Source organism: Eutrigla gurnardus (genome assembly GCF_963514095.1).
Source record: "Eutrigla gurnardus genome assembly, chromosome: 3".
NCBI classification, from domain to species: Eukaryota; Metazoa; Chordata; class Actinopteri; order Perciformes; family Triglidae; genus Eutrigla; species Eutrigla gurnardus.
The window spans coordinates 30,565,534-30,588,465 of NC_139917.1; the positions used below are offsets into that span (position 1 = coordinate 30,565,534).

The 22,932-nt window shown below is 39.8% G+C and overlaps 2 protein-coding genes across 3 annotated transcripts; one reads left to right on the forward strand and one right to left on the reverse strand.

Moving 5' to 3' along the window:
• Positions 1-169: 169 nt before the first annotated feature.
• ppp3r1b (protein phosphatase 3 (formerly 2B), regulatory s1ubunit B, alpha isoform, b) lies at positions 170-19,834 on the forward strand. The gene is made up of 6 exons (XM_084005556.1): positions 170-365; positions 6,310-6,349; positions 15,613-15,789; positions 16,094-16,153; positions 16,967-17,151; positions 17,584-19,834. Exons 1-6 carry the CDS (start codon positions 363-365, stop codon positions 17,629-17,631), a joined length of 513 nt encoding a protein of 170 aa, XP_083861682.1. The 5' UTR covers positions 170-362; the 3' UTR covers positions 17,632-19,834.
• On the reverse strand, positions 6,566-11,953 carry LOC311011263 (E3 ubiquitin-protein ligase TRIM39-like). Of its 2 annotated transcripts, XM_084006102.1 has the most exons (3): positions 11,572-11,953; positions 8,967-10,608; positions 6,566-8,831 (listed from the first exon to the last, which is right to left on the reverse strand). In XM_084006102.1, exons 2-3 carry the CDS (start codon positions 10,596-10,598, stop codon positions 8,286-8,288), a joined length of 2,178 nt encoding a protein of 725 aa, XP_083862228.1. In that variant the 5' UTR covers positions 10,599-10,608; positions 11,572-11,953; the 3' UTR covers positions 6,566-8,285. The 2 variants fall into 2 exon arrangements, with proteins under 2 accessions (XP_083862228.1, XP_083862229.1); XM_084006103.1 differs by lacking the exon at positions 11,572-11,953 and having other exon boundaries at positions 8,967-11,404.
• Positions 19,835-22,932: the final 3,098 nt, after the last annotated feature.

A 22,932-nucleotide genomic window follows, 5' to 3' on the forward strand; every position in this document is an offset into this window, starting at 1 on the left:
CCCCATCCTCCTATTTGTGATTCAATATGTGTTAATAGAGTGATTCCTCTGATTTATAGACGAGCTTCGGTTTGCACCTTCCACTCCTCCCTCCCTCCCCCTCCCTCTCTCTCTCTCTCTCTCTCTCCATACCACCAGCTCCTCTCTCTCCCCCTCTGCGGCTCTATCTGCTGGCGCTGCAGTGAATCTCTTCCCCCGCTGTCAGAAACCGTAAAGTCGGGACAGCCGGTGGTCGGTATCTCCCCGTTAAAAGTCAGAAACCCTCGCTGAAACGTCGTGTTTATCCGACCGCGTCGAGCCGTCAACGGAGCTTTAAATCACTCTCCCCCCGAGCAGCTGCAGACCCCCCTCCCGCGGCAAAAATGGTAAGAAAAATATCTCCTTCATTTTTCTTTTCAAAATTATGTCAGTTTGCTAAAATAAAAAATAAAAAACCCGAGCTTCTCCTCCTTCGACTGCCCTGTTAGCTTCAGAACTAGCAACCCCAGGCTAACCTAGCTAACGTTAGCACAGTGCTGACATTAGAAAAAAATGGGGACGTTTTTTTGTTTATGTCAGTATTGTTTTAATATTGTTGTTATTTATGCTTCTTCCGACTGACGCGTTGTCACCCGTCCACGTATAACGTAACGTCGATGCGGTGGCTCGCTGTAATACGGTCACAAGGCTAGTTAGGTGGCGATGAAATAACGTACAGAAATACTAATACGGTTTTGCTAGCAGCTAGCTAGCTAACCTAGCTAAGCTAGCTGGAGGTGCGTCAAGTGCGCAACACGGCAACGGCGGAAGTGTCGTAACATCAAAGAATAAATCAAAATAAAAGCTCATCATCATCTTTCATATAATAACTAGCACTACAACTAAAGTTAATTGTCATTATTAGTATTTTGCCAGTTATGGTAGTGCAAACATCGCTGCAGACGGTTAAACAATAGTATTTTATTTCTTGTTTTGTCCCACCAACATCCTTAAAATTCAAACGTATGCATCTTATTTTGGCAGCGATTTGGTGGCGGAGGAAGTACTCAGATCTTGTTCTTGGGTAAACGAAGTAATGCCACACTGTAGAAGTACTCTGTTACAAGACAAAGTACTGCATTCAGAATTTTACCTGAGTAAAAGTATAACCTTAAGTCATATTTATTATAGTTTCTTATATTATTACACACACCTTCAGCATGATTTAATATTTTATTTAGACATTTACCAGAGGGCACCATCTTGTTAATGCAAATGCTTTGAAGTAATTTTAAGGCAAAATGTGAATTGTTTCTCAACAGTTTAATACATTTATTTTTTGCCTGAAATTAAAAGGAAATAAATAGACGGAATGTGTGGAGAGGGAGAGAGAGAGGGAGAGGGATTAGAGTTCCTGGAGACGTTTACGTGGTATCCGGCTTAGTGACGGTTTTAAAGGTGCAAAAGGCTGCATTGGGAGCACGTCAACATGCAGAAAATAACTGCTTTTGTCAATTTATTTAGAAAATGATTAACATTCAACAGTTGCTCATTGACCATTATTTGTGCTCGAACAGTTAAGCCACTCAAATACTGGCATGTAGTGAATAAAAAATGAATAAACAAATAAATCTTAGAAATTTCTGTAATGTAAATGTAACATAATAATTAAACCACGTAAACAACATGTAAATGTAAATAAAGCAAGGAGAAGCTTGGATAACAACACACACGGAGGGAGAGAGCTACTTCAATCTCTGCTCAGATAGACATTCACTCCATTATATCTTTACATAGAGATAGTCGTTTGTTGCTGTATCAATGCTCACAATGTTAAATACAGATGTTTTAAGCATTAATTCTTCCAAAACATTAAATCAGAAGCCACAAAGCACCTGCACAGAGAAACCTGGTTGCTTCTAGTCCTTCCTAATCCTTTGTTAAGCCTTCTTAGATTCAATATGAAATCCTTCTTATGATGTTACACAGAACCAAATCATCCCAAGGTAGACAGCTAAGGTCGGACTTTGAAGGACTAACCAAGTTGGTGAAGCAGTGAAGGTTTGTGGAGGCAGGCAACGGTTATTATTGTCAGTGCAACACACACACGCTGGCCACGTTACATCACACTAACAGACAAAGTATCTGGGATGTGCCATTCCAGGAAGCAAATGTGATCAGATTTTCTTTTTTTTTTGTGGAGGATTCGTGCGTCGTCGACGCCGGGGAAAAAGGCCCGCTGGTGTATGTCGTAACGCTCACACGCCGCCGGCGAGTGCTTCCCTTTTTTTTAGAGTTCAAATCTTAATGTGAATTAAAAATGGATTGATGAATCTAAAATTGTGTGGAAAATGATTACCCTAGTTCTGCCACGAGTAAGAATACACCCACACTGAGGCAGCTGAATTTGAAAACACATCTTTTTTCTCTCTCTCTCTCTCTCCGTTGGTGCACACCAAACCGCTGGTTTGAGCAGTGTTTTAGGATCAATTTCAAAATAAGGGAAAGCCAAGCTTTACAAAAAACAATGTGAAGTTTGCCTTTTGTGATCACTCATTATGAATACAACAGTGATGATTTTCAGTTAATTGAATTATACTTTATTTTGCCAGGATAATCCATTAAGTATTTTTGCGGCATTCAGGGAAGTCAGACAAATCAGACCGTCCGTCCCACTAATGCACACTATTTGGCGCTCAACAGTTTTTTTTGTTGGCTGACTTAACGCGATATAACGGCATCGTTATGGCAACGGCATACAAGTATACTTAGAAATCGCGAGGGGATGATTTTCAATAAATATAAATGCAGACGCTGCTGCGCTCTTTGATGCTGTATCGATGTGATGTGTTGTAGTGGACAGGACTTTGTTTTCAGGGGGGGTTCAGTCTTCCTCCAACTACAAAAAGTAGTTTACAGCCACGATTATTTAACTGCCAGTCTGTTGCCACCACTGATCACGCTAACGATGATGGTCGAGAGAGAGCGTGTACGAAGTCACGCAATGTTATAACTACGCATGGGATGATAGAAAAATTTCACGTCATGAAAAAATAGGCATCCCCAAGCCTATTTCTGACTGGAACAGGAGAAGGAAGAACAGTTTTTTCCGGCATTTTTAATATGATTTCCGAACATGTCTTAAACGTGTGAATCCCACGTCATTATGCATTTTGAGATTTAACCAGCTGAATGTGGCTTTTCACTTTCCAGTCTGGCCTCAAAAGTCTGTGTGGTGCAAATTCTTTTGTCATCTTTTCATGTCCACAAGGGATTCAAAGAAACCCAGAAAAAAACCCCAACCAAGCATTTTTGTGTAGTCGATACGACAGTTGATATCTTTTTGTTTTTGTCCCGACCGGAGCGGCGGTCAGCAGTTTGATATTCCTATCGGACGCCGTCCGGTTGCAGCACCAGCAGCTTAACTGTCGTTTACGCCGTGAAGCAGTGTCACTCAGATTCATGTCAGAGATCTAAATCATGCGGCAGATAAACCGAGGCTGAGGTGGGGTTACCGTCCACCGTCCCTAAATACACAGGCACATGCTTGATTGTAGGTCAGATTCATAAGCTAATTCCTCTTGGTGGTGTGATTGACCCGATTAGCTTGCCTGCTTAGCTGTTAGCATTCGCAGTGTAATACTGGTTATGTTTTTTCTTCATTTTCAACGCGTTCATTGTGTTTGAGTAGACTTCTTTTCGACAGCTGCAGTTTTCGGAGGTGTGGTGCAGGTTCATGTGACCAGAGGAAATGGCAATTTATAATGTTTTTATTGGCCGATTCCCATTTTCTTAAATGGCTGACCTGCTGATTTTTTTTATTTTCTTCCCAAGAACTAAACCACCATCCTGGAACTGTTAGGAAAAATAATTTCAACTGTACTGAAGTCTGTAATCCGTCAAAAATGATAGATGTTATCCTAACTCTTTTTGTTGCCATCTATAGTTGTATAAAACACAATTCAAATGAATATGAAATAAGAGTATGATTTTATTGAAATTCTTTGATTTGAGCTGCTACTGTTTGTGTTAGGAAGTTAGACACGGGGATAATTCATTCACTAATATCTTATTTTCTATTGGCATGAAAACATCTCCTTTTTCCAGATTACATTTGAACACATCATGATACCAGACTCTTTGAACGTGGGATTTTCCTGGTCCTGCTTCACCGGGAGGCCTTCAGATATCTGCCATTTAAAAAAAATAAAATAAAAATAATGGTCAGCTACTCCTATATCATATTTGTATTGTCGTTGCAACATGAATTTAATACTGGCTGGTTTGTGATGGATGTTGGTGCAGCAAAGCATCGACTGAACGCAGGCGGAGGCGTAGAAGACAGGGTGAGGATGTAGTGGATCTGCATTAAGTGAGACCCTGAATTAAACCGGAGCATGCAAAATGGGAAGTGAAACTAGACTTGAATAGTCATTTTTTCGATGCAGACATTTGGATTTCTAAGTAGTAGCTGAGTGTGGCTGGTAAATGGTCTGCGTCTGCTGTGGAGATCCTTGGTTGTGATCCAGCTGCAATCACTTAATGCTGTTAATGCTGTTACACTCCGCGCTGCCTCAGGAGTGCGGTGATTTATTTAATGGACTCCACCGTTGTCAAGTTTGCATTTTCCTGCCACAAAAGTTTGATTCTGTCAGCTCGCTGAAAAGGAATACCTTTTCATTTTTTTAAATCAAATTTGTGCTTTTAGGTTGCAGAATGTACTCCTGACATATAGAGGTTGTTGTGTACATGCAGAAAAAAAGAAGCTGCATGATGGTTCAAACAGACAATTAGAAGGGCAGAAAGAGACAAAGACCCCTCAGAGCAGTTAAATAGGGATATTTATCATTGAATTTAAGCTAGAAGGAGGATTTTAACGTTGTGTTAATGAAGCTTGACGATTATTGAATACGGACAAAACGTAAACAAACTGTCTCGCAATTTCCAAAAAATTAAGCAACTTTGGTAATCATGGTAGAGATTTATGTTAAATAGGTGGCCGATGTTGTCAATATTTACTTTCAAACAGTGGTATTGGTCCTTTAAGGCACCACCGCATCCACCAAATATTAATGTCATGAGGAGCTCACAAGTACAAGGTAGAAAGGAAACCCCATGTAGTGTACGAGGACCATGTGACGCCTGCGATCAGAGCCAAGTCTGTGTTGGCCTCGGTGTCAGACGGCAAGCTGGCACAGACCTCTGCATGTGGACTTCCCCTGAGGAGGGAGGAGGAATGTTGGAGCGGCTGGCACGGCATTCAAAGGAACCAAACCAGCTCTTCGGTCGGCCGACAGACGGAATAATTAAATCTGGAGTGAAACTGATTGAGGAAAACAAAATGGTCTTTATGGAACTACGTTGGGTTTTAGCTGTAATTCTGCAATATTCTGGCATGTGTTCAAGATTCAAACCACGCAATGCCTCTAGTTGAAAATAATCTATGTCACAGCAGATTTTAGGGCTAAATTATTAATTGATTAATCTATCAACAGGTAAAAATAATCAGTATTTTGAAAATCATTTATTCAGTTTATTAGTTTAACATTTTTCCACTTTGAGGAGTTTTAATACTGCTTACATATGTTTACTCAAGTAGTATTTTCCATAGAGGGATTGAGCTTGTTAAAGTATTTTTTTAATGTGATATTAATACTTCTACTTCAATAAAGAATCTGATTACTTCCCTCCAACACTGATTGCAGACCATAAAGGCGAGGCTAATACATTTGTTGTGACTTGTTCACCCGTCAGCTTCACAAACCTCTCAAACCTACTTGTCAATAATAAAATCACATTTTGCAACAGAGAAGGAAGCCAACTAATAAAGAAGAGATCTGACAAAAACCTCTGGGTGCGGACAGAGTATTTAACTGCATTAAAATACTTTAATAACCTTTTTCAGCAGACTCGGAAAGTGAGCGGTATCCCTAAAGTCAGCGATGTTTAACATGAAACCTCGGATGAGATTGTGTTTATGGCGTTAAGGAAGGCAGAATAAACGACCCGTTTTATTTGATTTAGAGATAATGTGGCTCTCGATACCAGTTGAGGAGGAAAGCTGCAGCCTGATTCAAGTCCTCGAGAGATGAGACGAGGCAAATCAAGGCGGCACGCTGGCCTAGTTTTCAGAGTCCAGATCATTCTGTCGCTCATGCATAATGAAGAGCACCAACAATCGGCTAAGAACAGAACACAGGAAGCAGAATAGTTCACCTTTTTCATTTGAGTTGATTTTACAGATTTGCCCCTTTTTTAGTATAAATGACAACGAATTTCCTGTTTTTAACCATATTTCTGAATGTGTAAGCATTTATTGATGTTTGATTGTAAATATTCTCTCTCTTTCAGGGAAATGAAGCCAGTTATGCCCTGGACATGTGCTCGCACTGTAAGTAGGATTCATTCTTTTCAGTTGTTGTGTTTACGCAGTAGCTACGTTTTTATATATTTATTTTGAATATTAAAACATGCTGGTGACATTCTGAGCTAAAGCAAAGCAGTAAAACATTTTTGGGTGTGGATTTATTTTTTGATGAATCCATTTGGAGGACAAACACTCCTTTTTAGTCTTAACTGGAAGCATTTTCTGAGTCAAGCTATGATGAATTTGCATTCTTATACCGTGAAACACACTTTTAAATATGCAGGAACATTGAATATATATACCATTCCTTTTTTTTTTTTCTTTTTTTCAGTATTGTTATTGATAAAGTACAGAATTATATTTTTAAAAAAGTGAGTACAAACACAGTTTTCCCCAAACATGTTTTATTAATTCAACAGAATAAACACAACCAAGTCAAACATCAGATTCAGTGCATAATATTGTTTTTGATCGTGTGGTCTGGTGGATTGCCCACAATCCACTGAGGATATCCGGCCCCGGTTAACATCGTGCTGGGAACAATGGGCTCCGTCAAACCCTGAAGGGGGATCGCAGCAAGCACTAAGCTCACGGCCCGAGAAGTCGCAAGACATTTTCACTTTCACTTTCCAAGCCCAACTTGAGCCAGACGGTGTGGCGGGACGTTTGGCTATCCATGTGTCTAATCAAAATAAACAAAGGAAAAAAAAGATTTAAAAAACTAACCTAAGGAAGCATTAGCAGCCAATTATGTCCGCTGGACAGGTTTTGGTACTGAAGTCTGAGTACCCTAGGCAGGGGGAGATTTCGGACATGTTCACACAGACTCTGAGATACGATGGTGGCGGACGGTGATGGATGTGAACGTCGCCACATGCTGCACCTTCCTCCGCAGGCCTCTGCTGGCAGTCCAAACACACCCAACACTCCGAGGCTAAAAATGCCTCATCCCTCTGTAAAGGTCAGTGTCAGGGCTGCGGGGAAAACCTCGTTTATTTTTAGTCACGACAATATCCCAGTTTTAATTAGTTGGGAGCTTTGCACTGACACCAACCCCCCCCCCCCCCCCCCCCCTTAACTCCACAGAGGAGAGCTTGAAGCTTAATTAGAAAATAATGACTGATGCCTGGACCTACCTTTTGAAAAGCACCCCCCCTTCAGGAGCGCGGTACTATAAGCTGAACATTACATCAGCTGTTGCTGGAGTCGTGGGGGGGTCCTAACGAGCTGTTAAAAAGGGTGTTAAAGACTGAAGGGGTGGACCCAGGTAACACTTGTGACCTGTCCTCCGTCTTTGACCTCTAAACTCAGAAAACTGCCCAGCCTTTCCTTGAACCTCCTGACCTGGAAAGTCGATACCAAATCTTTGGGTTTACTAATGTGCGAGCGAGACCCGACCCCGTTGACTGAAGCAGCGGTTCACACAGGTGTCTCCGCTTACCGCAGTTGACTTTGGGGTCTTGCCTTGTAGGAGGAAGTCCCACCAGCAAGCCCTCGGGCGTCTCACTAAACCTCGCCAGTGTATTTGGCGAGGTCAACTGACGGACTTTGCCTGCTAAGGGATATTTATGGGGGTTCCCGATGCCGCCACGCCTCGGCTCGCCGCCCTTCTTTTCTTTCAGGCTCAGCAGCTGCATTCCCGGTTAAAATCAGAGCCTCTCACTGTTACACACTCAGCCACTGACTTGCATTTAAAGAAACGCTGTGGATCTTTTTTTGGGCACTAGAGGCACTGTGGAGGCATCTCTTTTACGAGAGGGTCGTCATTTTTTTTTGTCTTGCAAGTACTTGCAGCGAAGAAGAAGACTGAAGGCCAGTCAACATGGATGCAACTGGTTTAGCATGGACACAGAACTGGTGAAAACAGAAATCAACCCAACCCTATTTGGCAATATGTTTGCTGTGGCCTCACATCAAATGGCAAAAAATAAGATAAAGATATATTGTAGCTTTTTTTATTTTATTTACTTAATCTTTTTGGGGGTATTGTAAATTTGTGGCGAAGCACTGTTTCCTCCATGGAAGGGGGTCCCGGGTTTAAACCACTGTGCCTCTCTCTGTGGACTGGAGCATGCAAGGCATTCAGACCTCTGGAACCACCCCTCCATCCATCCATCCATTGTCTTCCGCTTATCCAGGGCCGGGCAGCTGCCTGAGCAAGGACGCCCAGACTTGCCTCTCCCCGGACACTTCCTCTAGCTCCTCCGGGAGGACCCCAAGGCGTTCCCAGGCCAGCCGGGCGACATAGTCCCTCCAGCGTGTCATGGGTCTTCCTCGGGGTCTCCTCCCAGTGGGGCATGCCTGGAACACCTCCTGAGGGAGGCGTCCAGGGGGCATCCGGTACAGATGCCCGAGCCACCTCAACTGGCTCCTCTTGATGTGCGGCTCTGGAACCACGCTTTTCCAAATTCCTTCCCCCTCTAACGCCTCTGTCATTGTGAAACGGCATGCTGCTCAGGCTGAAAGGCCCAACGTCTGGACGGACAGGCCCCAGACCCCTGCGACCCTGTAAATGAAAAAGAATGTCTGTGAGTTTAACGGAGGTTTAAATGGATATTCTCCACACGACCTGGGTGTCATGATCTGATGATAATATAAATATAATGCATGGGATACATGTAATGGAAAAAAAAAGTCTTACTCTGACATGGCCGATGATCAGAGGTGCAGAGTTTTTACCACCTTCATTAAGACCAGGATTGAAGAGTGGGAGGAGTTTGTCAGTGAAGGAGCAGCCAGTAAAGGAGTAGATAAGAGCTGCAGCATCTACGTCATAGAAGGAGACCAGACCCTCCTCATAATCCACAAACACCCCCACCTTCTGAGGCCGAGACTTCAGAGAGAGAAGGACCAGAGGGCCAGCAAGAGCGTAGAACTCATTTCCATTTTCCAAACATATCGTCCAATAACCTTCCTGAGGGCTCGGCTGGATTCTCTCCTTCCTGTTGATGGACTCTCTGGCCACTCCAAGATCCCATTCCGTCTTTCCTTCAACTTGAACCTCAAAGTAGAATCTGCCTGAAGAGAAACTCTGCTTTGCTAAGACACAAATACAATCAGAAAATCTCTCTGGGTTGTCGGGGAGATTCTTCCAAACACCATCATTACTAACTTCTTTTCCATCATGAGACAGATTGAGTTCAGGATGTGCTGTATCAGGATCAAGAGTCACATCTACTGCATAGACCTGGACCCTCTTCAGCTCAGACTCAACCAGCTTCTTCATCTCTGTACTGAGCGTCTCCTCCAGCTGGGCCACAGCTTTCACCACAGTCCCCTCATATGATGGTGGACGAACTCTGACCTCTGTCCAGTCCTTGGTGGGTGGAGCAGCTTTCAGGGACGGGAAGCTTTGGAGGAGGAGGACGTGGTCTTCAGAGAGTGAGACCTTCTCCACCTCAGTGCTTCTCTTCTTCAGCTCAGAGATTTCCTGTTCCAGCTCTTTGATGAAGCCTTCAGCCTGTTTCTGTGTCGTTCTCTGCTTCTCTTCTATAGTTTTGATGAACTCATTCTGGACTCTCTGAACAGACTCCATCAGACCAGTGAAGACCTGAACACCTTCTGCTATCACTCTGTCTGCATCTTGCTCACTGAGGTCGACTGAGCGTTTGATCTCCTGAATCTTCAGTCGTCTCTTCTGGATCATCTGCTGAGCTTCAGCCTCTGTCTTCCCCAGCTCTGCCTTCTTGTCTTCATATTCTTCTTTCAGAGGAACAAACTCGTGTGTCTTGTGGTCTAAAACGCTGCAGAGCATGCAGACACATGTCTGGTCGGTCTTACAGAACAGCTCCAGAGGTTTATCGTGCTTCCTACACATCCTGCCTTCCAGGTTCTCCACAGGGTCGATCAGCTGGTGTCTTTTCAGGCCTGACATGGTCAGATGAGGCTCCAGGTGAGTCTCACAGTAGGAGACCAGACACACCAGGCAGGACTTCAGGGCCTTCAGTCTGGATCCAGTGCAGACGTCACAGGGAACTTCTCCTGGTTTGGCCTCCTGCTGCTCTGATCTGCTGCTGCTGGCTTTCTGTGGAGCTGACTGTCTGAACTGAGCAACCATCTCAGAGATGAACGTGTTGACGTGCAGCTCAGGTCTCGGGTTAAAAACCTTCTTACACATGGGACACAGGTACTGGTTTTTAGTATTCCAGTACATATCTATGCAGGTTTTGCAGAAGTTGTGTCCACATGATGTGGTGACTGGAAAGGTTAACAAATCCAGACAGATGGAGCACAGAAACTGATCTTCAGAATGTGGATAGTTTGCAGAAGCCATATCTACACACCTAGTGTGAAAGAAAAGAAAAACGGTTCATTTAAAATAGGTTTGATTACTTATTTAAAGGCATAATAGTCACACTGGGAATGAGAATGGGCTGCAACCCTCCTCATTGGGTGGAGGTTACAGCTCGGTCCGTGTTCTCCTGCTGGAGAGTCCCGAACACAGCAAAATAATAAGAAGATAGAAGATGGAGGCAGAGGGGCTGCAGTCTCTGCAGATACAGACAACACCTCAAACTTGTAGTGGCTCATACCTGATGATTCAGAGGGATTATTTTTGTATCTGTCCATGCATTGTTTCTAGGAAATCGTTGCGTATGATACCTTTTTATTAAAAAAGATAGAGAGATAGATATTTGTCCTTGCTGAAAATAATTCTGCGCTATACAGTATGTCTAATACACTTATACAGAAGACAATAAGAAAGTTAGACAACACAGGATAAAAAATGTTTTCACCCAACCCCACCCACACACACACACACACACACACACACCCACACACGCACACCAGGACAGAAGACACAGACAAGAAACATGCATGATTACGGTTATTTTAAGTATAACGTATGATATTGGGAAGTCATTGGCATCAAAAAACAACCGAGATTATTTAAAATATGCTGACCAACTGTTTTGTTTTTGTTTTTTTGACCAACGCATTGCATTTCCTCTGGCTGCTTCCCATTAAGAGCTTCCCACTGATGGTGCTTTTAATGTGAAATGGCTCAAGGAAGTAGCAGGTAGGAAGCCGAAATAATAGCAACGAATGTAGGAGTGAGACTAGACCAAAGAGATTCAAGTCACTGAAGTCCCGACAACTGACAGTGGGTCTGTGGACAAACGGCCAGTTACACGGTGAACGGTTTCACATAGTAACATGAAGAGAGAGGAACTTCCTGCCGAGTCGAGCTGAATGTTTATGTTCTACTGGTTGTTTAAAGAGTCAATATTAGCAGCTGTACTCACCCGTGTTTGAGAAAGATGTGATGACGTCACTTTGAATCTTGTTTTCTTATAAAGAAACGGAGGTTAGTCTCGACTGCTGCGTTGCTGCCGCTCTGACCAACTTAACTTTCGTTTCTGGAGTGTGACGTTGCTCCGCCTCTTACTGCAGCTCTGCTGACGAGGCGTTGTTTCCTTCCTGTTTTTGAGTGATTACCCCATAAGTGACCGAGAAGTGTGTTCACTCCCACTACGGTGACTTTGGGCTCCTCATTCCTTTGTGTTGGGATCCATCTAGTGGTCGTTCTGTGTCATAACAGGTCAGTCTACATGAAGGCTGTTTGTTGTCACTGTGGTGCAGCGAAGTGGTCAGACATGAAGAAGTTAATTTGACTTTGAAAGATCATACAAAACCTAAGTTATTTTCTTTTAAACAGGGGTCATTCCGTGTAATTTCATCAAATCTTCCCACCTGACCATCTCAGAATGTCCTGAAAAAATTCAAGTACAAAGACACACTTGTTAATAGGACAAATCCAAAATATTAGGTCTCTACTGTCAATAGTTTTCTTATGAAACATCATTGAATGAAGGGTAGTTTAGACGGTTTTTGGCATCATGCTCTGAAAAGCCATTTTTAAACGGCAATATCTGGAAAACTATCTCACCTGTGACCTTCAACATTTCTACAGTGTACATCTGTTACTAATAGCCTCCAGACATTGAATATCAGGGGTGTAGCTCAATGATAACCTAGTATGGTAAGTACTTAAAATGTGGCTTGTTGAAATAAAGTAGTACATTTGAAGAGTGGCTGAGCTCCCATTTTTGCAGATAAAAGACTTCTATCACTTCTGCCTCTATCTCTGGTGTTAGCTTAAACATTCTACAAAATATGTTTTTTCTCAGATGATTAGTTTCACAGATATTAAGGCTCAAATATGGAAGTAAACACATCTTTGCCCAAATTCAGAGCCATATTCCAAAAAACTGACAACACATATCAGGTCCAAACTTACTTTTTTTGAAAGATCATATTCTTGTTAAAATCATATTAAAAAATTGGGAGGGTGTTTTGCCTCATTTTGTCGCAGTGATTTTTTAAAATCCTGATATTGGTGGGGTTTTTGTGGCTGGTTTTGGTACTGCATGTCCTAAAAGCCTACTAGTAAACATCAGAGGAGGGCAATTCAAATGTGTTTTTACCATTTACCAAAGACTTACATGTGACTAAATGCTACTGATAAATTTAGCCTCACGAAAACATTAAAATATAGCACAGTTGTAGTTACATTAGTCCTTGAATGTGAGTTAAACATGGTGAAAGCAGCTTTTAATGTCTTAAACCATGAACACACAGCATAATATTGAAGACTGTACATTTTGTCATACTTTAAGTATATAAATTACAGAACCAAATCAAATAATAATCTTAATTTGATTTGGTTTTGATTTTTTAAATTTTTTTTTATTTATTTCGGGCATGTCAGTTAAATCATCATCATCACACTTCTTTGTTCAAATAGTAAAATACACATGGCCGAAAGGGAAAGCGGGAGAAGCCAAGGCTTATCTAGTCCCGCCCCCATTACCCACAGGATAAAATCATCATCATAATATTATCTTATCTTTTGCATTTTTCATTTGACATAACATTTTCAGTTAGTTTATTAAGTCATATAGTTTGATTATTCTTGATTCGATAAATCACTGATTTGTGTGTGCCCTGTAGTTGGCATAGTGTAAGATTCTCAAGGCTCTTTTTTGGAGAATTAACAAGGGCTGCATTACAGTAGAAAAGTCTCCAAAGTTTGATATTGAATAACAGTTTGTCTCTATGCTCACTATGAGACAATATGTGAGTTATGATCAGAAATGGTGGATAGGAAGTATCAGAGATGTTTCAGATCAAGATGAAGATGTACTGGTTCAGTTCATGCACCCACATGGCCCTGCCAAAAGTTTCTACTGGCCAAGAAGAGAAGATGTGCAATGTCCCACTACAGCATAGCATTGCAAGGATTGACGTTCCCTCTACAGAAACTGGGTGCATGTATGCCATCAAAAAAGATGAGCACAACAGAGCAGAGATGTACATTAGACTATTTCTAAACTGACTGCCCAATTAGTGAATGTGACTAAGGAATTGGATCTAAAAGATGAAAAATGTGTGATCCCTCACAGTGAGCATAGAGACAAACTGTTATTTAATATCAAACTTTGGAGACTTTTCTACTGTAATGTAAAATCTTTATGCTCAAATTAAGATTATTATTTGATTTGGTTCTGTAATTTATATACTTAAAGTATGACAAAATGTACAGTCTTCAATATTATGCTATGTTTGTTCATGGTTTAAGACATTAAAAGCTGCTTTCAGCATGTTTAACTCACATTCAAGGACTTATTGCCTCTGTAACTACAACTGTGCTACATTTTAATGTTTTCGTAAGGCTAAATTTATCAGTAGCATTTAGTCACATGTAAGTCTTTGGTAAATGGTAAAAAAAACCCATTTGAAATGCCCTCCTGTGATGTTTACTAGTAGGCTTTTAGGACATGCAATACCAAAACCGGCCACAAAAAACCCACCAATATCAGGATTTTAAAAAATCACTGCGACAAAATGAGGCAAAACACCCTCCCGATTTTTTAATATGATTTTTTAACAAGAATATGATCTTTCAAAAACAGTAAGTTTGGACCTGATACTTGTCAGTTTTTTGGAATATGACTCTGAAGTTGGGCAAAGATGTGTTTACTTCCATTTTTGAGCCTTAATATCTGTGAAACTAATCATCTGAGAGAAACCATATTTTGTAAAATGTTTAAGCTAACACCAGAGATAGAGGCAGAAGTGATGGAAGTCTTTTATCTGTAAAAATGGGAGCTCAGCCACTCTTCAAATGTACTACTTTATTTCAACAAGCCACATTTTAAGTACCTACCATACTAGGTTATCATTGAGCTACACCCCTGATATTCCAGGTCTGGAGGCTATTAGTAACAGATATACACTGTAGAAATTTTGAAGGCCACAGGTGAGATAGTTTTCCAGATATTGCCGTTTAAAAATGGCTTTTCAGAGTATGATGCCAAAAACCGTCTAAACTACTAGGTTTCATGAGAATACTGTTGACAGTAGAGACTTAATATTTTGGATTTGTCCTATTAACAAGTGTGTCATTGTACTCAAATTTCTTCAGTACATTCTGAGATGGTCAGGTGGGAGGCATTTGATGGAATGACCCACAGTTCAAGCCATATTATCACGATAATCATCAAAATATGCTTAAAACTCTTAGAAATTGGCACTAAAACAGACTGGATCCCTTTACATGTTTGTTAAGAAACACATATTTTATTTATTGCATTCCAGAGGGAAAGCTTCTTCTTTTTTTTGTGTGAAAAACAAATAAAGTAATTGTAAATCACAAGGTCTCTCTGCATAAATAAACTATTTATTATAATAATAATTCACAATATAATGATGATGATGATAAGAAATAATTAAAAAAGGCAAATTGTCTGAATAATTTTTTTAAATTGGGCTGTAATTTTAACTTCCCATCCACATAATGAAAATGTGTGTTGTTCACATGACTTTAAACACGTTGGTTTAATTAGTTAAAATTAAGACGACTTCTAAGTCTTGGACTACTGTCCATGAGGTACCAGCCCCCCCTCTAGGTATCTGCAGAGTGATTAGTGTTGAAAGAGGTGTCACATGACCCGGCGTCGGGGCTTAGAGCGCGGCACCAGGAGGTCCGGCAGCACAAAGGGTTCAACCGAACTGGTGCAGCAGGACACCATCAGCTGTGAACTACCATGGCCGGTAGGAAGAAGAAACCCGGTGAGTTTGGTGGCGTTGCAAGGAACCGGTTTCCACATGAAGCTCGGGAAGCAGAAACCACACGGTCGTTTTAACTCCCGGGTCGTGAAGAACACACGGTAGACGCCGGTGTTGAAAAACATTCGTACGAATAATCTCCCTCTGTGGTGTGAAACTTTGGTTAGCTTCGGTAACTCTAAATGACTCCGTCTCTCTCTCTGTTTTCCTTTCAGTTGATGCTGATGAGATTAAGAGGCTAGGAAAGAGATTTAAGAAACTCGACCTAGATAACTCCGGGTCTCTGAGTGTGGAGGAGTTTATGTCCTTGCCAGAGCTTCAACAGAATCCCCTCGTTCAGCGAGTCATCGACATATTCGACACCGACGGAAACGGGGAAGTCGACTTTAAAGGTAAATAAAATAATTTCCTGTCTTGCTTTGAAATGTTTTGTTCTTGAAAGTTTTATTCTACTGATGTCGGCCTGGAAGATGTGGCTTGATAGTCTGCTGCCCCTGAAAAGGCCTCTGATCAGGTTTCTTTTATTAATCATGGCTGAAATAACTACTATTGCTGCTTTTTTAAAAAAAAAGAAAAAAGAATCTTGTATTGGTCAGTGGCTCATGGTGTAATTATTGTAGTTTTTCCTACTCATCATGGCGTGGGGGTCGGGTTTCTTTTCTTCACCGGTAACTGTTGTTTTCTGTCGCCGGGCAGAGTTCATCGAAGGAGTCTCCCAGTTCAGCGTCAAAGGAGACAAGGAGCAGAAGCTGCGTTGTAAGTGTTTTTTTATCACTATTATTCACACACCACCATTCAAAAGTTTTGAATCTACAAAAGCTTGTTTGGGTCCAGTCAGACGGCTCATATAAAACATATTTTCTTTTTTTTCCTCTGGTCATATTTTCACATCACGTCTCCAGCTGTATGTTGCAGAGCGTCTGAGTCGTGTCTTGAATCACTGCCTTAATTTCCTACTGATAACTTATACAATGATTTTGTTATGAGACACCAAAGAAATCCCTTCTTACTGCTTTTAATTATGTTTTTAATATTCATAACAGTTTTTATTTGCTCCAAGTCTGTTTCACACCACCGAGATTATAGCTGAGAGAATTTTCCTGAATCAAGTATCTTCTGTTTTTTAGAGAATACATCCAAGTAACACATTAATTTAATATAATACACAAATGTAACTATAGTCAGCTCTTATAGTGATTATAAGACTGTTATTTCTTTTTTCTTTTGTTTTTGTCAGCTGTCCTTCCTACAGTTTGGCAGTTTAAACTGTGTTGCTTTTATCCTGTGCCTTAATGTCTTCATGTTTGTCTAATATTATAGTTCTTAAATGATGTGGCTCTGCTGACAGTGGTCCGATGCAGCAGACTGAGATGATAACCGGCGTTGGGATTAGTTAAAATAGACAACCCAAAGACATTTCAACGTGTAGATTTTTGAAAAAGCGTGATTTAGAAAAAAAAAGAAATAACATTCCACATGTTTTGTATCTTGCATATCTTATATGTATATTTGTGTAGACAGAGGTCAGAAGCTCCTGAGTAACACTAACAGTGGCTTCTCTGACTTCAGTTGCCTTCAGGATCTACGACATGGACAAAGACGGCTACATATCCAACGGGGAGCTCTTCCAGGTCCTCAAGATGATGGTGGGAAACAACCTGAAGGACACCCAGCTTCAACAGATTGTCGACAAAACCATCATCAACGCAGACAAAGACGGCGACGGCAGGATATCCTTCGAGGAGTTCTGTGCGGTGCGTATCGACGATGACTCTGCGTTATCGCCTTTTACCCTCGTCTCTTTATTTTTTATCTCAACGAAGAGCTTTAGAGTTAAAAACACGGCTAGAACACACTGAGTTCACTTGAAGGTTCATGGAGGAAGGACGTAGTCTGAAGAGGTCAAAGATCAAACAGTACACTTTGAAAATGGTGTAGACGGTCAGAGAATGTTTAAAAAAAAATGTAAAAGTTCCAGGTAAGGCATAGTTTATTACACCCAGTATGTCATAAAATAAATAATTTTATAGTACGTCATAAATATGTCATAGTGTGTCATAAAAAGTAAAAGTATGTCATAAAAAGTAATAGTACAGTATTCATAAAGATTCCTGCTTCTAGCTAGAGTCTTGCTAGCTCTCTGTAGTACTAAAGCATGTGACCTGGCTCTCTTGTGCCCCCTGCAGGTCGTCGGCGGGTTAGACATTCACAAAAAGATGGTGGTGGACGTCTGACAACTTTGTTTTGTTTTTTTTCTTCCTCCATTTACTGAAGATCTGCTTGAAGACATCGTCCAACAAAATGCTCAATGAAAAGTATTTCCTCTGTGAACCCCCCTTCACCCCCCCCCAGCCCCCCCCCCCCCCCCCCCGAGCCTTCTGAAGCCAAACGTTTAAGTATTATCGAACAGGAACTCTCTGTGACTCGTCGCACCTTTAAAAGCTGACAGACGGCTTTTTAACGCAGAGCGACGGTTTCAGTTTGGTGGAGGGAAGCTGGAGTGTGTGTGTGTGTGTGTGCGTGTGTGTGTGTGTGTGTGTTCTGTATGTTTTACTGGTTTTTCAAGGTATGTGGGTTTTTTTTTTTATATATATTTATTTTGGTGTTGTGTTTTTTTTTTTGAGAATCAAAGGAAGTCTATCTTTAAAGAAAGTCGACTTTAGCGGGCGAGCTAGTTAGCGGTGATTGCTACTTGATTTCAGAACAACACAAACGCAGCATGAAGTGCCAACGAGGATTTATCGACATGCAGTTGGAATTACAGGTGTCCTTTTGTTTTGTTTTTTTCTGAGATGTAATTTGTATTATTTGAACGCACTCGTCTTACCGGAGTGCTGCATTATTTTACACCGAAAGAACGGCTTCATTTTTACGTGTTGTCGGAAAATAAAAGAGGGAGATTGGGCATGACTTTTTTTTTTTTTTTTAAGCAATGGACTCGTAACCGTTTGCTATTTTTCTTTTGTGTTATCAATAACTTAAATGTCGGAAAGTCATTGTCATCCGCAAAAAACGACTTTACGTACACTGTTTTTTGTTAAACTAGCCGATATCGTGACGTGTACGAACTCTTCGTGGAGGAAGAGCGAAGAGGAATTGCGCCAAGGAAATCGTGCACGTTTTTAAAGAAAATATAATCGGTAAACACGCAGATATTTCTCATCGTATATATATATATATATATATTCACGTTTGCTTTGTGGAAACATTTTAGAAAAAATCCAGCTTGATCGTCGAACAACATGTGGGACTCCCGTACGAAAAGAGTGTTCTTCGTAAGATTTAGTAAAAAAAAAAACTAAAGCTAGTGTAGTTCGGCAGCAGACAAAGATCGTAAATGGATTTTGAAAAAAACAAACTCAGTGACGTTCTGTAGAAGTGAACGTCACATCTTTATGTTCTTGGGAAGAAGCGAAGCGGAGGAGGATAAAAACAACATGGCCGCTCGGTGTTTAAATACTCTCAATACTTTTTCCTTTTTTTTTTTTTTACCTGAAACGAAAGACTTGTGACGTGTTTGCATGACGTGTGATCTGATCTCTTCTTCTTCTGCCCGTTGCTCTTTGCATGCAGATCAGATTTTATTGAAAAGCTCTTTAAAGCTTTATTTAAAGTTTTTTTTTTCTTTTTTTTTCCAAGGCTGGTCTCAAAAATTTAATGAAATTAGTGAAATGTCTTGCGAATGCCAATAATCTATTCTGTGCATGCTAGTATATGTGTAATACTGGTTTGACCACTTGCATATTTGAATTTTTATACAGTTATTCAATCAAATCTACGTTTTTTTCGGTGCATGTTAAATAGTTAGAAATCATGAAAAATAGCTACTTCAATAGAACTGAAACCCTTAAAAAAAACACAAAAAAACACCAACTTTATTTAGCTGTAATAGTTTTCATAACTTAAACGTGTGGAAATGCTTTGTGTTATTATCAGATAATGTGTGTTCATGGTGAGGATAAGTAATCTTAACATTTGTATTGTATTTCATTCATTACGCATTTCAGAGTTTTGGCTCATTTCACGAAATTCAGTGAGACCGTGTTGTGTTTACATATAAATAATTCATAAATAAATAAAAACAGGAACATTTCAAGCACGTTGATGTTGCCAATAAAGGTTTAAAAATGAAAAAACAACCTGTAATCTTAAATGTTTTTTTTTTAGTCACCTGTCACTCGCTCTGTTTTGGGGATTAAAAACCTGTCTTTGTTTTCTTCTTCACGTTTGTTCGTTTGTTGTTATAAACGGTTGCTATCCTGCTCGTTTAATTTCAGGTTTGTGCTGAAATGTCCACCGTTGGTTTAAAGGGATGTTTTTGACGGAGGCCGCATGGATTCAGTCTTAGATTTTCACTCCTGTTTTCATCTTTGCTGCATCACTCAAACTTCATACGTGGAAAAATGAGAAATAAACTGTTTGGAAGTTGTTACAGAGGCTGGAAGTCTTTTTATTATAAATCTTTTATACATTTCTGAATGTTATCATGAGTTCAAGATGAGTCTCTTGGGAATATCATTTTCAAATTAAAGGTGAATTTATTCGCCATTTATCGTCGTCTACTTGTTTCATATTCATAATTATTTTACCCCTGCTGATTCCCTGACAAGTATTTTTATGTGAGGTACTCAAACTTTTACTAAATGGATCTGAATACTTCCTCCACTGCTGTTGGTGTGATAAAAACTGATAGTAGCCTTCACTGCTCCGTTTGTAACAGCAGGGGGCAGCGTGAGGTCACGTGGACTTTCTTCTGGTCTGGGCCCTGGTTCTGGTCTTCTTGTAGCACCTGTGACTGTTCCTACAGTATTCAGGGGAATGGTTTAGATCTATATAGTGCAGTTTTCTGTTTAAATAACAATTTAAGGAGTTTTTTGTGGTGGAAGAAAAGTCAACGCTTTGACACTGTTTTCACATTTTGTGCCACATTATTGAATTCAACGGATCAGCTGGTGTCACGAGTCCTGAGTGCTCGGCATCGAGCTGCAGGAGAAGTCGGGCAGTCGTCATCGTCGCTGTCGCCGCCAATTAAAAGTCTCATTCATAATCCCCACCCCGCCGCCTGCTCACGAAACCCCTCATCTGTTTGTGATTTGTACTCCAGATTTATTTTCACACACAAGACTGCATGGAAGTCTGCAGAGCCAGTGTCTAAAATCTCATTCTATATATATCATATATATAAATGAATAATTTTAGACGACATGAATCCTGTTGATTTTCACACAGAACCCTCAGTGAACAGAGAAATGTTTGGACTGAGGTACATTTTTCATGACTTTTTTTCATGACTTTTTTCATGACTTTTTTCATGACTTTTTTTCATTACTTTTTTCGTGACTATTTTCATGACTTTTTTCATTACTTTTTTTCATGACTTTTCTTCATTACTTTCTTCATTACTTTTTTCGTGACTTTTTTCATGACTTTTTCATGACCTTTCTTCGTGACTTTTCTTCATTACTTTTTTCGTGATTATTTTCATGACTTTTTCATTACTTTTTTTTCATTACTTTTTCATTACGTTTCTTCGTTACTTTTTTCGTGATTATTTTCATGATTTTTTTCATTACTTTTTCATGACTTTTCTTCATTACTTTTTTCGTGATTATTTTCATGACTTTTCTTCATGACTTTTTTTAATGACTTTTTTCATCACTTTCATCATGACTATTTTCATGACTTTTTTCGTTACGTTTTCTCATTACTTTTTTCCGACATGCTATACTGACTTGCCAACTATTACTTTTTTCAAAAGTTGTTTTCAACATGCTATACTTTTTTTCATTACTTTTCTTAATGACTTTTTTCATGACTTTTTTCATGACTTTTTTATTACTTTTTTTTCATTACTTTCTTCATTACTTTTTTCGTGACTTTTTTCGTGACTATTTTCATGACCTTTCTTCGTGACTTTTCTTCATTACTTTTTTCGTTACTTTTTTCGTGATTATTTTCATGACTTTTTCAGTACTTTTTTTTCATTACTTTCTTCATGACTTTTTTCATGACTTTTTTTCATTACTTTCTTCATGACTTTTTTTAATTACTTTTTTCATTACTTTCATCATGACTTTTTTTTCATGACTTTTTCATGACTTTTTTTCATTACTTTCTTCATGACTTTTTTTCATGACTATTTTCATGACTTTTTCATGACTTTTTTTCATTACTTTCTTCATGACTTTTTTTCATGACTATTTTCATGACTTTTTTCGTGACTTTTTCTCATTACTTTTTTCCGACATGCTATACTGATTGCCAACTATTACTTTTTTCAAAAGTTGTTTTCAACATGCTATACAATGACTTTTTTCACAACTTTCAACACGCTATACTTTTTTCATGACTCTTTTTCGACAAGCTATACATTTTCATGACTTTTTTTTATAAAATAAAAGGTTTATCTTCATTTCTGTGTAATATAATACATTATATTATATCCTGTCAGAACAACACAAAGATATATTTACTCAGAACAGACATTACAGCTTACGTATACTAAATAAATAGTTTTATGTGCAAGAATCTTTTTTTTTTTGTAATTATTTAAACGCTCCTTGGTGTTTGGTTCCACTCTTTAAATTGCTCTTATTTTGCATTGTAAGTGGCTCATCAGCCTTAAATGATCCTGTCATAGTTGCTGTTGCCAGTGACGTCAATGTATCGAGGACGTCTCTATGATGAAACCTTTCTCAATTTTTATCGGTGTGAATGTCGTCTGTAAAAACTGGACGGATACCAACCTGTCCTCTTTTGATTGGCCCAGGATTAATGGAACAGAGTTGGGGGGGGGGGGGGGGGGGGGTCATTCAGAGTTCAGTGTAACTCTCAGGTAACTTAATTTCACCTGCAGGTAAGTGTCGGATGCAGTGGGTAACTGGATCCGCCGGACAGCCATGTTGTTGTAGGCGTCAAGTGACACACACACACACACACACACACACACACACACACACACACACACACACACACACACACACACACACACACACACACACACACACACACACACACACACACACACACACTTTCTGTGTTTTAGCTAATAAAATAGCCAGACTCCGGGTTCATAATCCATTATTCCTAATGTGGAGGTTTGGTTTTCCTGGTAACAGTGATTAAAGCTACATTAATTAACTTTTGGACACTAGGGGGCGTGAGAGTTCCATGTCAGGCAAACCAACACCCAATTACTGTACTTTCACTTTACTTTAATTGTTTTAAGCTACTTCCTACTTCATTACATTTATCTGACAGTTTTAGTTGACATTCACAAGTTAATATTCTTGCTCACAAAAAAAATGAGTTTTTTTCTCCAATAAATTAAACAACCAAACCATTGGTCAATTAATCCATTAGTCAATTCAATTGCAATTTGTAATGTAAAAACATGTGATAGTTCCAGCTTCACCAGATCTGCTCCCTTTGGTATTTGTGCAATTATTGCAAATGTTATATTATGAAATTGGTCAGATATTTAACAAATGAAGGACTGAATTAATTACACGTAAGCCGCTTTATTTATTGATAAA